Source organism: Vicia villosa, unplaced genomic scaffold (genome assembly GCF_029867415.1).
Source record: "Vicia villosa cultivar HV-30 ecotype Madison, WI unplaced genomic scaffold, Vvil1.0 ctg.000858F_1_1, whole genome shotgun sequence".
Lineage (NCBI taxonomy): Eukaryota > Viridiplantae > Streptophyta > Magnoliopsida > Fabales > Fabaceae > Vicia > Vicia villosa.
In genome coordinates, this window is record NW_026705387.1 from 707,428 (window position 1) to 726,751 (window position 19,324).

General features: G+C 33.9%; 2 protein-coding genes across 2 annotated transcripts; both read left to right on the forward strand.

Moving 5' to 3' along the window:
- The first annotated feature begins 6,929 nt into the window (after positions 1-6,929).
- Positions 6,930-9,538, forward strand: LOC131631717 (transcription termination factor MTEF1, chloroplastic-like). The gene is made up of 2 exons (XM_058902478.1): positions 6,930-7,220; positions 8,674-9,538. The coding sequence occupies exons 1-2, from the start codon at positions 7,071-7,073 to the stop codon at positions 9,502-9,504; spliced, it is 981 nt and encodes a 326-aa protein (XP_058758461.1). The 5' UTR covers positions 6,930-7,070; the 3' UTR covers positions 9,505-9,538.
- Positions 9,539-16,470: 6,932 nt separating this feature from the next.
- On the forward strand, positions 16,471-19,119 carry LOC131631741 (putative Peroxidase 48). The gene is made up of 4 exons (XM_058902506.1): positions 16,471-16,800; positions 17,889-18,083; positions 18,160-18,325; positions 18,502-19,119. The coding sequence occupies exons 1-4, from the start codon at positions 16,471-16,473 to the stop codon at positions 18,993-18,995; spliced, it is 1,185 nt and encodes a 394-aa protein (XP_058758489.1). The 3' UTR covers positions 18,996-19,119.
- Positions 19,120-19,324: the final 205 nt, after the last annotated feature.

The window sequence follows — 19,324 nt, forward strand, 5'->3', positions numbered from 1 at the left end:
TTCTGGGAATCTCATCCATTTTGAAATTGGTGCGTAAGCGCCCAACCAAGGAACAAAAGCTTCGTTGACCAATTCAAATTTGGTTTCGTCTCCAAATATCCGCGTGTACGAATCTTTTTGATTCATCAAATCTTCGATAAGTTTAAGACGAACAAGCTTATAGTCATCCTCTCCCTTACCAAGCAAAGCCGATACGGCCCGGAATCCGCAATTACCGTCCCCAACCACATTGACGATCCGGTCGATGTATTTGTGCATAAAAACCGGCTTCTCGTCGATGAATGGAATTTTTGGAACAATATGCACCTTTTCGATTGATGGAATTTTTGGAGCAATATGTACCTCTTCAATTGATGGAATTTTTGTGGCAATAGGTGTCAGAGTCAAAACTTTCGGAGCAATAGGTGTAGGAGGCGGTTTGCTAATGCGAGCTCCATTGTTTGAACTTTTTTGAGATTTAGGAGTAGGTGAGTCGGGAAAGAGTTTGTCGACGTGCTCACAATATGAAGGATCCCGTGTAGTCGAGTTGTCATTCGGCATAGACTTCACTTTCTTCGGAGCACCCTTTGTCTTAACTGGTTGAGACGACGGTTTCATGTCAGTTGTTTCTGGAAATCCAATCTTCCGCAATTGTTCTTTGATGTATAGTTTCATGTTGTCATCGGCCTTCAAAAACCTCTCTTGTATCGCCTCCAATTCGGAAGTAATAGATATACTCGATTCTTCTTCGATGCAACCACCATCATCTAAACTAAGTCTCTTCCAATGAAGAGTGACTTCATCCATTCTTATTGGCTAAGCTAATCTCACTTTTTTAGCAATAACACAAGCACAAAGGAGACCATACGTGCTAGTAATAGTGCACCCACACTTTGCGTTATCGCGACTAAAAGTTTCACCGTGTTTTGCCTCGTAAAAGATATAATTCAATCTGGCCTGAGACATATTGTCGATCAATTGAGAGTAAAGGATGTTATCCTTAAATCGATGCTCCAACACCGTAATGCTCCGACCGAATGAGGTTTGTATCTCGTTATGTTGGTTCGAAATCATGAGATTTATGGTGTCCCAACCTCTACAAAAATCACCCTTGCTATTAAACAACCAATTTTTCAAAGTAGCATGTGCCGACTCAACTCTATTGGTGGTTGTATTTCCAAGGTGTCAGACGTTATCAGTCCACACACAAACAAACTTCTCCTTCACTTTGTTAAGAATGGTGATTTCAACGTATTTCAATAAATCGGGATATTTTTCACATATTTTGTGAAATTTCAATACGGCATCGACATATAATTCTTTTGCCGACGAACTTGTAATACGAGCCTATGCATCCATTATTTAGTCAACAACCACTCTGGGCTTCACCGGTTTCCCACCTTCGGTCTCTACTTGTTTCGTCCCCACATCGGGTTTAACCTTACTTCTCAAATTACATGATATGTGATATCGACAAAGTAATGCATCGGAAGAAGGAAATACTTTTGCAACCACATTCATCAAAGTGGGGTCGCGGTCCGTAACAATCACCTTAGACATCTCGACTAGTTTTTTCAAAAGTGAGTGACACACCTCCAATGTCTACCTAAAATTATCTTCTTTTTCACACTCCAAAAAAGCAAAACCAACGGAAAATGTCTTCTCGGTGGATGTAACACTGACCACCTCAAATAATGGGAGTTTATACGTGTTGGTATTGTAGGTAGAATCGAGGATGAGCACTGTCGGGAAAGTGTTGAACAACTTTATCGAATCCGGATGAGTCCAAAAAATATCTCGGACCATAAACTTGTCATCGCAAGTTCTATACCGCGACACATATTTGTTAACATCCAACATTTTCAACAATTGTTGCATATCACTCCTATCTCCCCTACTCGGCTTATTATTGCGGACGTTGTCGGGTTCCTTCCTTTTCAATGTGGCAAGTATATTTTTCGGTTGAACAAAATTCAAGGACATGTCTTTAATACATGTCTTCTCTTTCGGATTGAGCCAACAAATACTAGGATGGCCTTGTAATTTTGTGCACAAATCATGGTTATGCAAACCACAAATAACAGAGCATCTCCACTTCTTGCTAGGAAACATGTAACAAAGGATCTTAAATTGACACTCACATTTTCTAGTACCCTTGTCGTCTCTTTTAAAATTCCTTAGAGGAGGATGGTATTTCCTGTTTCTTTCGCACATCATTGTTACAAACTGGTTTCTTCTTGCCGTACCATTATCCGATCTTTCTATTATCACACCAAAACCAAGGTTAGTTACATTCCTACGAATCAATGTTAACATGCTTTCACGATCATTAAAGTCTTCCTTGCTACTAAAGTCACCTCCGACATCTACCATCTTTGCGACTTCCCCATCAACACTCGTACAAACATCGACTAAAGGAGCCAATTCTCTTGAAATATTATCGGGGTGCATCATACCTATTTGCAAACAATTGCCAAAATAACACAGAATTACATAACTGCTGGAAAAAAAAAAACAACTCAGTGATTGTTCCGTAGATGCACCTACAGAAGTGTTCATCTTCAACACGTTCCGTAGATGCATCTTCGGAAGCAGCGTAACTTTTTTCAGAAAAATTAGATGCATAATGTGAACAATGTAGTGATTGAAGATGGATATTTACCTGAAATTCAGACTCCTCTTGCTTCCTTTGACCTGTTGCACCAAAAAGTTGGAGTCCCGGAGTGAAAAAAGGTATTGATGATGTAGGGTTTTTAGGGTGTGGAATATGGAGAGTTTGAAGAAATGAAACAATGAAGGGAGTGATCATGCTGATTCAAACTATATCAGACACTTTCGTAGATGCATCTACGAAATAGTGTGGCGCTTAGCCATTCCGTAGATGCACCTACGGAACTATCCCTGAGCTTAATTTATTTGTATTTTTTCTCACATATAGTAGTTTATTATTCTTCCGTAGATGTAGCTACGGAACTTATCAATTTTTTTGCATGAATGAAGTGCTTTCGGAAGTGTATCTACAGAAACTGGGGACAAAAATAAAATTTCGCGCGGTATGAAAGAGATCTATGAAATGCATTGAGATATTATCCTTTTAAAATATTCTTCTCCACAATCTTCTTAGTTATATTAACACCTAACATTTAATTAAAATAGACAAGTGAGTTTGTTACTTATATTTTTTTTTTTACAATTATCTTATGTAAAATAAAACACGAACTCCCAAATTTAGAGCTATTAAAATGAGTTATTCATGTGAAATAAATTAATTTTGATGAGATTCAAATTTTACAGAGACAAGTAAAAAAGCCTTTTGTAATATGAGTTTAAAATATAGAACAATACTTATTACACCCTAAGTGTTTCTGAAAAATCCTATAAATTTCTGAAATTTTAATGTTTGAATATAAACATTCAGACGCACGTTGTACAATATTGTACATATATACTCAATTCAACAAAGATCAAATGAATGACTTCAAATATTAATATGTGGATACTACTCTGACAATAATTTAAGAACACATGTTCTTACTTAATGAATGATCAAAGGGCTTGTCTGACAATTAATATTCAAATAACATCTGTGTAATATATCTTTCGAATAATAACTAAATATATCACAAAATAACTTCTCTTCCTCGTTCTATAACACTTGAAAAAATAGAGCAAAACCTTCCTCGTTCCATTTTTGTGAGCATTATCACCATTACTTTAAAGTCTTTCAATTTCAACCCACATTAAGTCAATCTTACTGTGTTAATCAATTCCATACAATCTTCACATTTTATGGAGGCATTTGACGAACAATCAGTGACATTAATCTCTTCACTTTATCACATTATTTATGGTTAACAAGATACATTCCTTTTATTTTTAGTAATATATATTCTTTTATCTTCACTGCATTCTTTCCTTCTAGAGTTGTTTGTGTATTTTGGGATTGTGTTATCGTTGGGTTTTGCTAGGAGAGGTGGCAAAACGGACTGCTTGTCCCACCTCGTGTCCGCACCGTCTTAAGTCCGTCAAAAAGCGAGTGGGGTGGACAAGTCCGCCAAGTAAAATGAGCATAAAAATCATGTCCGCACCGCCAAGGTGGCGGGCGGCGGACTTGCCCGCCTATTTTTTAATTTATTTTTTTCTTCATCTTTTTAATAGATTAATAGTCTTTTTTTACATTTCAATTAAATTTTTCACTTATTTTTTAGAATTTTTTTTTATAAAGCATCTTTTAAACAAGTTTTACATAAAAAAATTACATATATTTATAAATAAATGTATAAAATAAAACAATCAAGAATTATAATTATTAGAATTAACTAAAATAGGGCGGACTTAAGGAGAGACGAGCTTAACGAATAGGTGAGACAGTCTTTAGCGGGCGGCGGACTTAGACGGGAGGCGGATTTTGGCGGTGCGGACTTTGGTGGGTGGAAGACCCAAAATCCCAACTCAACCCGCCATTTTTTGCGGGTGCGCAGGCCGGCCCGGCTGACCACCGCCCGTTTTGCCACCCTTAGCTAGGATTATGTGTTTAAGCACGTCCATAATTACTATTTGGAGACACCATCTGAATGTTAATTTCTAGATATTATAAATATCATGACATGATGTAATATTTGTGGAGCTCATTTCTTATCTCATACTTTTTTTTCCATCTTGTGTTTTTTGGGTACATGATAAGCAGTAAATGTATCATATTTCTTGTGTGTTTTCCTTTTTATTTCATGCGTGTTTTTATCTTTTTAAGTCGTTTTTATGCATTTTTGTTTCCTTACTTTGTTTTAGGCAATAAGAGATTGATGAAGTGATTCAGAACGGAAAAGACTCAAGAACAAATCAGGACACTTCCTATACAAAAATTCAGAGGACAACACGGCCTGGCCGTGTCCCATGACACGGACCGTGTTGCCCCCTTTGTCCTATCTCCATACAAGCAAGCTGAGGCTGACACGACCATCCCGTGTTGCCCCCTTTGTCCCATCTCCATACAAGCAAGCTGAGGCTGACACGACCAGCCCGTGTTGCCTGACACGGCCCGTGTCACCACCTCAGGCAGTTACGATTTATTGACTTCTTGGCTAAGTTTATAACCTTTTGGCATCTGTAACCTCCATTTCTTTTATGATTAGTGATAAGTGACAATTAAGCTCGAAATTATTTTAAATAATGGGCAAATTAAGGCTTGGGTTAAAATAAATGGAGGCTTAGGCATTGAGCAAAAAATGGGGAGACACATATGGGTGAGACTTAGGAAGATTCATCACTTTCCACTAGAATTCTTTGAAAAACATTATTATTTTCTTTCAGTACTTGAGCTTAAGCTTTGTAATTTTCAGCATTCTACTATAATTGTGTTTTGTTCTTTACTTTACTTTGTCATTTACTTTACTTGTTTCTTATTTTTACTCTCCTAACAATGTTTTTACTTTTGATTATTATTGTTGTCCATCTCACCAAGGTTTTTTTTTTTGGAAATTCATGTAGGTTATCTTATGTGTGTGATCATGTAGGTTCTCTTAACGTTGATAATTATATTGAATCACAAATTTAATATATGATTAAATCACCATTAATTTGGTTTTACATCTATAGTAAACATTTCGAGCCAAATAAGCAAGATCATCCTCATTATAATCTTCAATTTCAATTCCAAACAAAAGAATTGATGATTCAAGATAAACACCTAGCAAAATATGGCCAGATAACTTATCGGCTATTTGGCTATTACCTTTTATATCTGTATACCTTGCTACCTTTGCGTTGATCATTTTTTATATACCTCACCTTAACATAACCAAACCATAACACAATGGCAGAGATTGCATCCTCAAATAAAATCACAATTCAATAATATTCTTCACAACCAAAAAAGTAGTGAGTTGACTAATTTGAGTCGATTCAGCGAGGTTTAATAAAATTTTTAAACTATGACACATGTATCGACCATGACACGCTTGGAGCACCTTGATTAACCACAAACACCATGTAATATTCTTCATCTATCTAACCGGGACAGATTTCATCGCTATTATCTACCTAATTTTCATACGCTAAAGTATTTCCCTTTCATTTAAGAAACACCGTGTATTCAATGCCGATGCAAAAAACCAACAACCAACTCAGAAAGATCACATTCCAAAACTAACATTACCGATAAACCCAAGAGAATTAATTCCTTGTACCGCTATTTAACTGCGGATAGACATTAACTACACGATTTTCAACAAAATTGTACATGGCATGTTTTGTATTTACAAACGCCAAGAGTTTTAGGGAGAAGATGAAGGCACAAATGTTTTTTTTTTTCATTCGATCGCAAATATCCTTTATATTCGATGACAAAAGGATAAAAAACTCTTCCATGAGGTCTCCCATTGTTAATTTCTTCATCATCTTCACTACGGAGGGTAGAGTCACCAGTCATCATCTGGGCCCGCAAACATTGGACCTCTTAAGCCTGAAAATCGCAAAATTTTATATAAAAGCCCGCACCCGTAGAAACTCCAAAAAAACGAAACAGACACATAAAAGAGTGCGAATCTAAAATTTTGATCCGTCCCACAAAAACGTGCAAATCATAGTGAGATGTCCAACGAAATAGATCCATTTTATCGATCCTAGTTATAACCTCATTGTCGTAGAAGTGTAGAACCAACTTCAATTGTATTTAACTTGTCTCCACTTCCTTCATTAATATATTATTCTCACATCTTTTACTTCTTTAAATTTATCCTTTTTAAAAAAGAACGGTGTTCTAATTCAATTAATACAATTTAAAAATTTTCTAATTCAATTAATTCAAATATATATATATATATATATATATATATATATATATATATATATATATATATATATATATATATATATATATTTGAATTTAAATTTGTAATAAAAGTTTTTTTAAACCAAAAGAAAGAGAGTGGACCCTAATTAAGTGACACGCATGCATTCTCTCTATCTCCTCATCTCTCCAATCTCCAATCCAGAACACACTCCCCATCCCTAAAATCTTCATTTTTCTACTATTCTCCATTTTTACTTTAGTATTTTCTTCTTCTTCTTCAACACCCTTGTTTTCTACCGAAATGTGCTCTGCCACTGCTGCAACACCCTTGTTTTCCACGGATCACCACCTTCCCAAATCCTTCACTCGCCTCTGCAAACCCTTCCATTCTAGGGTTCCCACTTCCTTAACCTTCCATTCATCACCACCTACCTTCTTTGTCAGAGCTACCGTCAGTTTTCTTTCTAACTCAATTCTGCTTAATACTGTTCAAGCTCAAGTTTTTCTTACTGGGTTTTTGCTAATTCATGCTTTACTTTTCATTTTTGTTACTGGGTTTCTGTTTGTTTATGCACTATGTTAGGGTTTTGTTATTGGGTCTTTGGTTAATAATGCTATAGTTTAGGTTTTTGTTATCTGTTTCTGCAATAAAACATTATCCTAAGACATTGTAAGTTGTCCTTGGCAAGGTTTCGAGATATTAGCAGAATAATTTTAGTTATTTTTTTTTGGGTCATGCCCTTTATTTTTTTGAACACTGGTGTGATTTCCCCTTGTATGGATTAAGGATATAGTTTTCTGTTTTTTTATTTTTTTTTTATTTGGGGGTGGGGGACTGATTATTTGAGGGTGATGAAATCTGATTGATAGTGAAATTGCTGTTTGTTCATGGTATTCACTGATTGATAGTGCTGAAATCCTAAATAGGTTAGCTTTGCTATGTATAGCGGATCTCAAGTCCGAATAAAAGGAAATGGTTGTGTTAGGCGGTCGACCGGCAACATAAAATTTTGCTGACTCACCATGACATGGATGAACTACGAAGATTAGAAATGACAATATTAGAGAGAGTGTTGAGGTAGCATCTTTAGTAGAAAAGCTGTTGGAAAATAGACATAGGTGGTTTGAGCATGTATAGAGAAAACATGTAGATTCTGTGATCGGGAGAGTAGATAAGATGGAGTTGAGTCAAAGTGTTAGAGGTAGTTGAAGATCTAGAAAGGCTATAAGAGAAGTTATTAAAAAAAATCTCGAGATTAACGATTTGGGTAGAAACATGGTCCTGGATAGAATACTATGACGAAATTTGATCCATGTAGTTGATAGTGGAATAAAGTTTGGTTGTTGTTGTTGGTGTGCTTTCCCCTTTCCCCTGTAACTTGTAAGGATTACACATATAGTTTTCTGTTATTTTGAGTGGGGGGATTGATCATTTGAGAATGCTGAAATCTAATTGATAGTGGAAATTGCTGGTTGTTTATGGTATTCACCCATTAGTAGATGATGTTACATAGTGGTTTTTGGACAAAGTTGCTACTTGCTATTTTTTTGGGGTCAAATAGCCTAATGTTCATAGTTTCATCTCTTAAAGGTAAATAAGTGGAGTATCGCGTGTTTGAATCTGTGTCTCTACATCAGATGTTTCTGCACAACTATTAACTTGCTACTTCAAAGTACTAGAAGTACTCTAGTTAGTTTCACATGTAATCTATTTTCTATGCATTTGGTGATTGTTGTGAAATACTACCTTTTCATTTTTAAATGCTCGATGATTCCTTGGCTTCATTAAAGTCATGTTTTAGTAAGGGAATTGAGTAATTAACTATTTGCTTGCATTTGGAATTGCTGATTTATAAACTGATTATCATCACCTTGAAATTTTCTGTGCTTCTGATATACTGCAGGTTGTGAAGTGGCGAAGTCCAAAGCAAACTCTACCTCCCAACAGCGACACGGGTTTCCAAAAAAAGGCCCTATATCTAGAATCTATCGGTATCGACCCTTTCTCACTCCTTGAAAGTCATCCGATGCTGATCACTGCCTCACTCAACGATATAAAATCAACCGTGGAATACATCACCGCAATGGATTTCTCTGCAATCGAGTTTAGTCGAATGGTTGGCATGTGCCCTGCGATCCTAACCACGAAAGTCTCCGACATTATACCCGTCTTCACGTTCCTCCACCGCGAAGTTCGTGTAAGTAGCTCAAAAATCAAGCACGTAATAAATCGCCGTCCTCGGTTAATCATCTGCAACGTCGACAAACAGCTCCGTCCAACCATGTACTTCCTCCAAAGCATCGGCATAGAAGAGGTAAACAAGCACACCGACTTGCTCTCATGCAGCGTCGAAGACAAGTTCATGCCACGAATCGAATACTTCGAGAACATCGGATTCTCTCGCCGCGACGTAACTTCGATGTTCCGACGATTTCCTCAACTGTTTTGTTGTAGTATTAAGAACAGTTACGAGCCGAAATACAATTACTTTGTGGTGGAGATGGGGAGAGATTTGAAGGAGGTGAAAGAGTTTCCACAATTTTTCTCATATAGCTTAGAGAATAGGATTAAGCCTAGACATAAAAGGTGTGTAGAAATGGGAGTGTGTTTTCCTCTTCCTTTGTTGTTAAAGAGTAGTGAAGTGAAATTTCAGAATAGATTAGAAGCTTTTGTAAATTCTTCAACACCATTGGAAACTTCTCCTCTGTGGTGTGCTGGTCTTCATAATTATTGATCAGGTATAGACAAGAATTGCATTGTAAATTTAACTTGGTTTTGGTTTGGGAATTCTTTGTTTTTGGATAGGTGCTACATGTTAGGAGGATATTAGTGGTTATGTTAGTTTTCAGAATTGAACAAGTGCTTTTGGTCTATTCAGCAGGGAAGAGTTAGAGTTTTTCTTTTAACAAATAGAATGTTGTTTGTAAATGGAACTAGGATGTTCAACTTGAAGTCTTGAATATTAGTTTTCTTGAAATTTCTTGAATACAAGAGATAAGTCTTTCTGGGTGGTTTTTAACCAATGTTTTAAAAATCAAACCGGAATGGTTTAACTAGCTGGACTGAAAATCGGACCTGAATCCGATCTGACCAGTCTTGTAATATTGATGGTGGGCTAAAACTGATATAAAATTGGAAAAAGTCGGATTGAATTGATTTAAATTGTTTGAACCAAAGTACTAAAATTGGTTTTGTGAAACTGTCCGATTTAAAAAAAATGCATGCAATTGGTTAAATTTTATTTTGTATTTTCAAATATGTTTTTAAATATATATTTTCAGCATGAAAACTTAAAACATTCATTCTATAAAAAAAAAACTTTGTTTCTTCTTAACCACACAAGTTTTTAAGTTCAATTATGCTATTATAGTTTTCCTTGAGCCGTCAGTTTTAAACATAATCATGCCGTTCATTTTCCTTCCGACCTAAACTTAATATTTGTCAACGTCATTCAACTATGATTATTTTTTATTGTTCAAATTACATTCACTTTTTGTTTTGTTCTTGAATTAATTATATTGTTCGAGTTATTTTTGCTATTTTATTATATTTACTTTATTAGATATTTTGAAATGTGTGATTTTTTTAGATATTTAATTTTATTTATTTTAAATATCAAGTTATACTATATTTAATTTTGGTTTGAATTATTTCATTTTATTTTATTGTAATTTTTTAATGTATAAATTTGTCTTGAATTAAAGTTGAAATTAAGTGTATCATTCTATTGTGTTATTGTTATATATGTATACTATTGATTTTGTTGTATTAAATTAAAATAAAATCTTAAAATATTTACTTTATTAATTAAATTCTGAGCTAATATAATTATTTAATTGAATTATTCATTTAATAAACAATTCGACTATAGATTAAATCAGTTGAATTAATTAAACCTTAAATTGTTGATTTTGCTGATTCGACCTCCTTTTCACTTTTTAAAACATTGATTTCAACTATAACTGAATTGATTGACGAATAAATATAAATAATATTTAAAAAGCAAATAATTAAGGTGATATTAGACACGAATGATAATGTATCACAAGAGCATTTGTTAAGTGAACATGCAGGTTAGAGTTATAGATTCTTGTTTTTCTCTAATTAGTTTCAGAAAAAAAACAATTATAGATTTATCAACCATTGGATCCAATTGATTTTTTGATATAAGATTCATGAGACACAATGCTACACTTTCATCGTTCGGATTGTCGAAATAAGGACTAATGAAGGAGATATCATGTTTGCACGAAACCAAGTTTTTTTTTGGAAATGCTCTGCTAGGGTTTGAAAGAAAGCCTAATCGGCATGGGCTCCTCTAGTGCCGGTCATCGACATGGAGACCTTCCACGACTGACTTTTCCTCCTTGAAGTAGTCTTCTGTCTCCATCCCAAACCCAAACACAAAAGAAATTCTTTGCACAAACTCTTCAAAAAGTGTGTGACATACCCATTTCTAGTTTTGCCAAGCCTTGCCTCAAAGGTAACGGCCTCTCGATCAAGATACTTGAAAAGGCTTACAAAGAAGGACTCAAATGGTGTAGGAATAATTTACATGGGAGATTGACAAGTAGTAAAGGTAACATGCCATTGAAGGCATTGGAATTACGTGACAAACTCATGAAATTATCGAGTTCAATCACTAATTAGGATTTAACTCCTTAGGGATATAACTATTTTGAATTTTCATTCAAATCAAGGGAGAATCTCAACAAAATTTGAAGTGTAGAGACATGAAATGTTAAGCCCCCTCCTTAGTTTTTCTGCATGGACAAAATATTATACACCTAAAGATTTGAAGATTACACATGCTCAAGTGTGACTGAGGATGTAGGCATTCCCATAAAGTATTGGGAACTAACAACTTTATTTTCAATTTCTTCTGGTATTGATACTCGTTTGTCAATTGATGTACTTACAAGAAAAATAAATTGGCGGCATTTTACGCGTGTGCATATAAATCTTAACATGTTAGATACTCTCCACGGTTGTATTTTGGTGGAATGAGAGGGTTACGCGTTCTTTGTTGAATTGAAATACGAGAGTTTAATTTTTTTTTTGTTATCATTGTGTGTGTTGGTCATAGTATTAATAAGTGTAGGACATTGAAAGGTTGAGAAGCCTCTGATTAAAGAATATACAAGATACACGTATAAAAAGGGCAAATAGGTTATACTAGTTAATGACAATGTGAAAGACATAGAGAATGACGAATTTGTACATGTCATAATGAATGATATAGTGAAGGATAACTTTATAGATTCACATAATATAGGATATCACACTCTTTAAATGTATGGACTCTATATGATAGATGCAAACAAATAATTATTGACAATTGGAATAATTGTGTGGTTGCTTCCCTATGTTTGTTTTACCTGCTAAGTTTAGATCTCTTAAACCTATTATTATGAAATGGAACAAAGAGACATTTGTCAATATCCATCTTAAATTCACTCATTCTATTGATAAAGTTAACATGATACAAAGTTTGATTAATGATGCAGATTCCAATGATGATCTTGGATTGTAGGAAAAAATGCATGCTCAACTTCTATTATATAAGGCATTGCATATGCATGATCAGTTTTGGATGAACAAGGTAAGAAATAAGTAGTTTAAGGATGGAGATATGAATACAATTTTTTTATAACACAGTCAAATTGAGATATGCTGGTAATAAAATCATAAACTAAGGCATGCCAATATTTTATTTGAGGAGGACATTGAACTAGATAATCAGGTTATTAACTTATACAAAAATTTGTTTAAATAAAAAATAATTGTAGTTATACTGATTTGGGGGAGATAACTATCCCACAACTTATTACTCATGCAAATAATGAATATCTCAATATAATTCCCCAATCGGAGGAAATTAAGTATGCAATGCATAATATGGATGATAATTATACTACAATTTTTAATGGCTTTGGGGGATGCTTTCCCAAGCCTATTGGGATATAGTAGGGACTAATGCGATCAATTCAATGAATCAATTCTTTGAGCATGACTATCTTCCTAATCTCAATTCAGTCAATGTGACTTTGATACCTAATAGAGAGCATATTCAAAATTATTTCAAAACACTAAAGATGCTTTATTAGGGGGCAGAATATGAGTGTATTAGGATTACTTCAGAAGCCATTAATATGTTGAACAATAAATTCTTTGAAGGTAGTATGATTTTGAAGATGAATATTAGATGGAGCAATTATTTGGCATGAACTTTGAAAGAACTATTTATGAAATCTTATTGAATCTTGTCTGTAGAAATTGGAGCTTTTAAATTTAAAATGTGACAACTCTCATCATAACAATTCTTTGAAAAACATCATACACAAGAAATCATATGCGTCTCAAAATGGTAAAATTGACTTTGATAGAGACATTCTTTATGTTAAATAATTGGTCTGTATGACATCTACTTCTTTCAAGGGAACATGTACTCTTCAATTCATGAGTTTATAATTATTAAATACTTTGACATAAAATGTCGACCTCCTTCCACACCTAGAATTGTACAAGTTAAAGGAGTTTTCCTAGTCATAATTGGATTAAGTGGAACACATATGAAACTTCAAGAGGAAATACTAGAATATTAACTTATGGTGACATATTTAGGGATAATTTAGAAACATCCTTGAGAGATTTCTCAACTAAGGTTGCAGTTTGCACATTCTTTCAAGCTAGATTGCATGAAATCATGCTTTCTATCGAATAATGTAACATATGGAATTGAAGAAATTCTTGGCTTAAAAGTGACTCAATGTTTGACATTTGTGTATTTTGTTATGTGAATATTGTCTATTGACATCTTTTAATTAAATGGAATAATATTTACTGACTATACATTCCTTTAGATTTATGATATCTTACGTTTTCAGAGAGAAAAATGCATGTACAAATAGATTATCCAATGCATATTTTTTATGTTAATTATGATACCCGGTGAGATTGACTTTTTATTTGTATTTTTGAATTTTTTTTTGAGGGACATATTGAAAATTTCAAACTATCGTAGCTGTTTCATGAGTTAGATTTTTTTTTCCGTCCTTTTTTTATATTTAAAAAAGCACATATTAAGTAATATTAAATCAAGTATTGCACCTCTCTGTAGAAAATATTTTTATATTAGACTTCTTTCATCTTATAGGCACAAATTAACATTTTATAATCAATAAATACAAAAGATAAATATGAGTTGAACCATTTGCCTTTGAATTGATTGAAAAACTTATATTCATTGATAATTGTCATTCATTTTTTTGGGAGTTTGAGTTTTTTTATCAATGGAAAAAAAGAAACAACAGAAAATTAAGCTCGTAGGAATTGAATTTCCATAGAGTCTGCTAAACAAATATTAACTAAAGGAGAAAAACAAATAGAAAACTCTCTCAGTTCTTGAACAAGCAAGACTCTCAATTTAGTAATCCAACAACATTAGCATTTCTTGTAAGATATGAAAAAGGACATGAAGTCATTATTTATGAGTAAGAGATTGTATATAATCCACCAGAGGTGCATAAGGATGAAAAAAAGACATATCTTCTTGAATAAACTTTAGAACCGTTTGCGAGTTAGACTCGCAAATCACATTTCTAAAACCATGATTCTAAGCAATATAAAGACCATGAGAAATAACTTGAAAATCAACATTAATATTAGAGGTGAAACCACAACTTCCTGCAAAACCTGTGATCCAACTCTGAAGAGTTTCTCAAAAGACCACCAAAACCGGATGACCCTGAATTAACAATTGAACTACAATCTACATTGACCTTTATCACATTCTTTGGAAGAGGGTGACAAGACACATGTCTAGGGGACGATATATTATTAGAAGCACCAAAAATATGTTTGGTAGAGTGTAAAAGAGTAGTTATTTAGCTAAGAAATTTCAGAGAGAGGGACCATTGTCTTTGAAGGATGCTTAGTTATGAGATTTCCAAATCATCCAACAATAAATGAGAAACAAAGGGCCATGATTGACGGCCACATTAATTTTCATTTAATTATATATATTACCCTCATAAAAATGAACGTGAGATGGAAAACTAAAACTTTTCCAAACTTGCATGGCCTTGGGCTATCTTTAAGAGTGTGTAAGATGATTTCATTAATCATACCACGTCTATAGCAGGAGACATCTATTGACATGTGATGAGTGACCTGTGTAGAGTTGGTTGGTAACTTCCCATTCATGATAATCCAAACAAAATAACGAATATTTTTAGGTAATTAAGGTACCAAATCTAAGGCCAAGTGATTGTCTGAATATGAGGTGAATTGGACACAAAAGTTTACCATGAATAACCTAATTTGTTAGAATAAGTACCTGATATGGAGGGTTCCCAAATATGTATATCATCTGAGTCGTCATTAGTAAAGACACAAATCATCTCCATTTTTATGTCTAGAGAAAGATGGGTGAAAATGATATAAAAATTCCAAATATCGGAATTGTAGACATCCATAATATGTAAGTGTGTATCCTGTTCACCCACAGAAAAAATTCTGTCAAAAATTCCACCATTTAAAAGCCATTTATCATACCAAATAAAAATGTCCCCTTTTTCCATTCTGGTGATAAAATCTAAACTGAAAACCTCAACTATTTTAATAAGGGTTAAGTATGTTTTTGGTCCCTATAAATATATCAAATTTCATTTTTAGTCCCTATTAAAAAAATGACATATTTTAGTCCCTATACAATTTTTATGTATGCAGTTTTAGTCTTTGCTATTTTTTAAAATTTTTAAAATTGTTTAATTATCCTTAAAATTTTAAACTTTTGAATAATTTTTTTCATACGTGTTTAGAATAATATAAAATATTTCTTTACTAAATTATAGAATTATTTAAAATGAGAATAAATAAATATGAAGTTTTTTAAATTTCAAAAGATAATGATAAAGGTAATGCAAATCTCGACTTAGAAATCAAATTTTGAGTTCTTTTTTTTTCCGAGTAACTTCTTATAACGTTCTAAACATATCTGTAAAATGATCATTCAAAAATACTCATCGATTTAACAGTAGGAACTAAAACTACGTGCATAATAATTTTGTGGGGACTAAAATATATCATTTTATTAATAGGAACTAAAAATGAAATTTGATATATTTATAGGGACCAAAAACATACTTAACCCTTTTAATAATTGAATATAGTATATAATTCGTTGGACTTAAAACAAAAACATAACTAATTTGTCCACCACATTTTTTTTATCTAAAATTTTAACATATTACATATACAAATAATCTAATTTATATGATCATATAATTCTCTTTTCTATCTAATCTAACACCTAAACTTAATTCACCAACTTATTATTTATTCTCATTTCAATAAAATGTGTAAGTTAACAAATTTATCAACTTAATTCACTATCAACTTACTAGTAAAACATTTTCCACATCAAGTAACTCTCTAATTGACACATCTTTATTTTCTTACTCTAAAAAACTAAAAACTAAGAACTAATAAAAAATTTAATGTTTTAACCAACTTAATATGCTAACTAACTTTAATTAAAATTTGCTAACTAACTAATTAACCATAATCATAGTGATTAACTTCTAAACACATTCCGAGTCAGTTATATTCCAACGAACCTATAAACTTCTTTCTTCCCGCTTCTTTCATCTCCCCAATCATCTTCTCCATCATCATCATCATCATCATCATCAAGAAAATGAGGAGCTGTTTCTTCAACCCTTGGGTACTGGTTTCCCTTGTTCTAGTCCTCCCCGTTCTTCTCTCTCTCAGAAACCCTCGCGGTGAACCAGAGAACACCATAACCCCAACAACCACTTCTTTTGGTACTGTGAAGTTGGCGAACACTTTTCCTTTTCAGTTCAATCAGAGGATCAGAGATGGGTCCAATCTTGAATATGATTTCTATAGGAATACCTGTCCTCAAGCTGAGGATATTGTTCGTTCTGCTGTTACTGATATCTACTTTGATCATAGAGATCTTTCGCCGTCGCTTCTTCGTCTCTTCTTTCATGATTGCTTCATTCAGGTTCGTTTTGTTTCCAAGACTGTAGATTTAGGATTTTGGGGTCTTTCTTGTTCTTCAAGTTTTGTGGAAATGGGGTGTTTTGATTTTGAAGTATTTTGCTTATGAGATCATAAAGTTTGTGTTTTTATAGTGTGAATCGAAATGGGTCTTGATTGTTCTTCATGTTTGTGGAAATGGGGTGGTTTTGATTTTATGTGTTTTGCTTCTGAGATCATAAAGTTTGTATTTTTATGATGTGAATCTAAATGGGTCTTGATTGTTCTTCAAGTTTGTGGAAATGGGGTGGGTTTATTTTAAAGATTTTTGGTTCTGAGATCATAAAGTTTGTATTTTTATAATGTGAATCCAAATGGGTCTTGATTGTTCTTCATGTTTGTGGAAATGGGGTGGTTTTAATTTTATGTGTTTTGCTTCTATGATCATAAAGTTTGGATTTTTATGATGTGATTCCAAATGGGTCTTGATTGTTCTTCAATTCTATTGAAATAGGGTAGTTTTATAGCTTTTCAATTATGTGGAAATGGTGTTTTTAAGTTTGGTTTGTTTTGCATTCAAGATCATGAATTGATAATAAATTTAGTCTTTTTATTTTCTGATTTTGAGTGGGTGTTGGTTGGTTTTGCTTTGGGGGTTATTAGGGCCTGTTTGGTTTCACAATTGGTATAAGTTTTGCGACACTGTTTGGGAGAGATCATCAAAACAACTTGTGACATTTTTCGTATATATTTTTTAGCTTATTTTTGTAAGTTCTCAAAGATAGTTTATAAAAACAACTTATGTATATTTTATCTTTTGTTATAAAAATAGCTTATGCAAGCTTATTTGTAAGCACTTATTTTGATAAGCACTTGTGCTATAAGCTCAAAATCAGCTATTTATCCAAACAGGCCCTTACTTTTGTTATTTCTGTGTCTCTTTGGAATTTTGAGATTCTTCTCCAATTATTAATCATCTTCTGCTAATGCTATTCACCCCAATTTTACAGGCTCTATGAAATGCTTATGTATGCTATGTTTACTAAAGCTTCTAGTTACTTTGATCATGGTTTTGATTTTCTGTTCTAATTGCTTTGCGTGTTGCTGGATCAGGGGTGTGATGCTTCATTGCTATTGGAGGACAATGGTGGTAGAAACAGTTCCTCTGAGAAGCAAGCTATTCCAAATCAGACATTGAAAGGTTTTGACAAAATTGACCAGATTAAGGAGGAAGTTGAACAAGTATGTCCTGGCGTCGTGTCTTGCGCTGACATACTTGCTCTCGCAGCTAGAGATTCCGTTCTTTTGGTTTGTTCCTAACACTTATAGCATATTTCTTCTGTTATAAGGTTTGAATTCTGATTTGTGGACATGGCCATTGCAGGCTGGCGGGCCTTTCTATCCAGTCTTAACAGGCAGACGAGATAGCCCTCAATCGTTTTTCGAGGATGCAACCGATCAAATTCCAAAGCCTGACGATAACATTACTCGCACGCTTCACCTCTTCAATCTTAGAGGATTCAGTGCACGGGAAACAGTCAGTCTTCTCGGTAAATTACTTTATCTTTATGCATATTTCTTATATGACATATTTTAAATCCCTGCCTCGTTGCAAACCGTTGAGGCTTATGCGGCCTCAGGTGCGGCTGCAAAGACATAAAAAACCACAATGTCCTATCCTTGAGTATCACTAATGACGTCCGTTGTTTTTTTCGATCATTTTAAGGAGGACACAACATTGGAAGAATCGGATGTGATTTCATTCAGCAAAGGCTGTACAACTTTCAAGGAACAGGACAACCAGACCCGAGTATACCTCTCGATTTCCTCAGTCAGATGAGGCAAAACTGTCCAGACAACAGGAGTATCAGCAGCAGCAGCACTGACAAGTTTGCAACTTCGAAGCCAATGAATGCTCATCATCACTCTAACAAAAAAGGGATGTCATACGCGCAAGCATTGTCTGCAGTGTCGTCTGGAGCATCATTCGACACTCACTACTACCAAAGCTTGTTGAGAGGAAGAGGGCTACTGTTTGCTGATCAGCAGCTGATGGCTGAGGAGAGGACTGCCAGATTGGTTTCTGCTTATGCTTCAGATGACGGATCGACCTTTCGGATGGATTTCGCTAGGGTTATGTTGAAACTGTCTAATCTTGATGTTTTGACTGGAAATCAAGGTCAGGTTCGTCTGAATTGCTCCCAACTCATAAGTTCTTAACTGAGTTAGTTCATTTTTCAAGCACTCCACCCTTGCACAGTGTAAAGTGACAGATGTTACAGAGTTTATAGATTTTGGTGGCATTGTGTTAAAGTGTTCGGTCTATGGCTGCAAGGCTGCGATAAATGTGGCGGCGTAAGATTAGTTTTGTATAGAATATAGCTCTTTCTAAATAAAGTCATTTGTATAACATAAACTAGTCAATGTATTCTGTTATGCTTTATTAAACTTGGATTCCAAGGTATTGAAGTAGTGCAACAAAAATTTCAATTAGTATATGTGGATGCTTAAACATAGACATTTGATCAAAGATATTTTAAGCTATGTGG

Bases quoted from the DNA above. Each gene is read 5' to 3' on its own strand.
- LOC131631717 (XM_058902478.1), top strand. From the start codon at position 7,071: ATGTGCTCTGCCACTGCTGCAACACCCTTGTTTTCCACGGATCACCAC. The intron at 7,221-8,673 runs GTCAGTTTTCTT...GATATACTGCAG, and splicing joins CCTTCTTTGTCAGAGCTACC to GTTGTGAAGTGGCGAAGTCC.
- LOC131631741 (XM_058902506.1), top strand. From the start codon at position 16,471: ATGAGGAGCTGTTTCTTCAACCCTTGGGTACTGGTTTCCCTTGTTCTA. The intron at 16,801-17,888 runs GTTCGTTTTGTT...TTGCTGGATCAG, and splicing joins TTCATGATTGCTTCATTCAG to GGGTGTGATGCTTCATTGCT. The intron at 18,084-18,159 runs GTTTGTTCCTAA...TGGCCATTGCAG, and splicing joins CTAGAGATTCCGTTCTTTTG to GCTGGCGGGCCTTTCTATCC.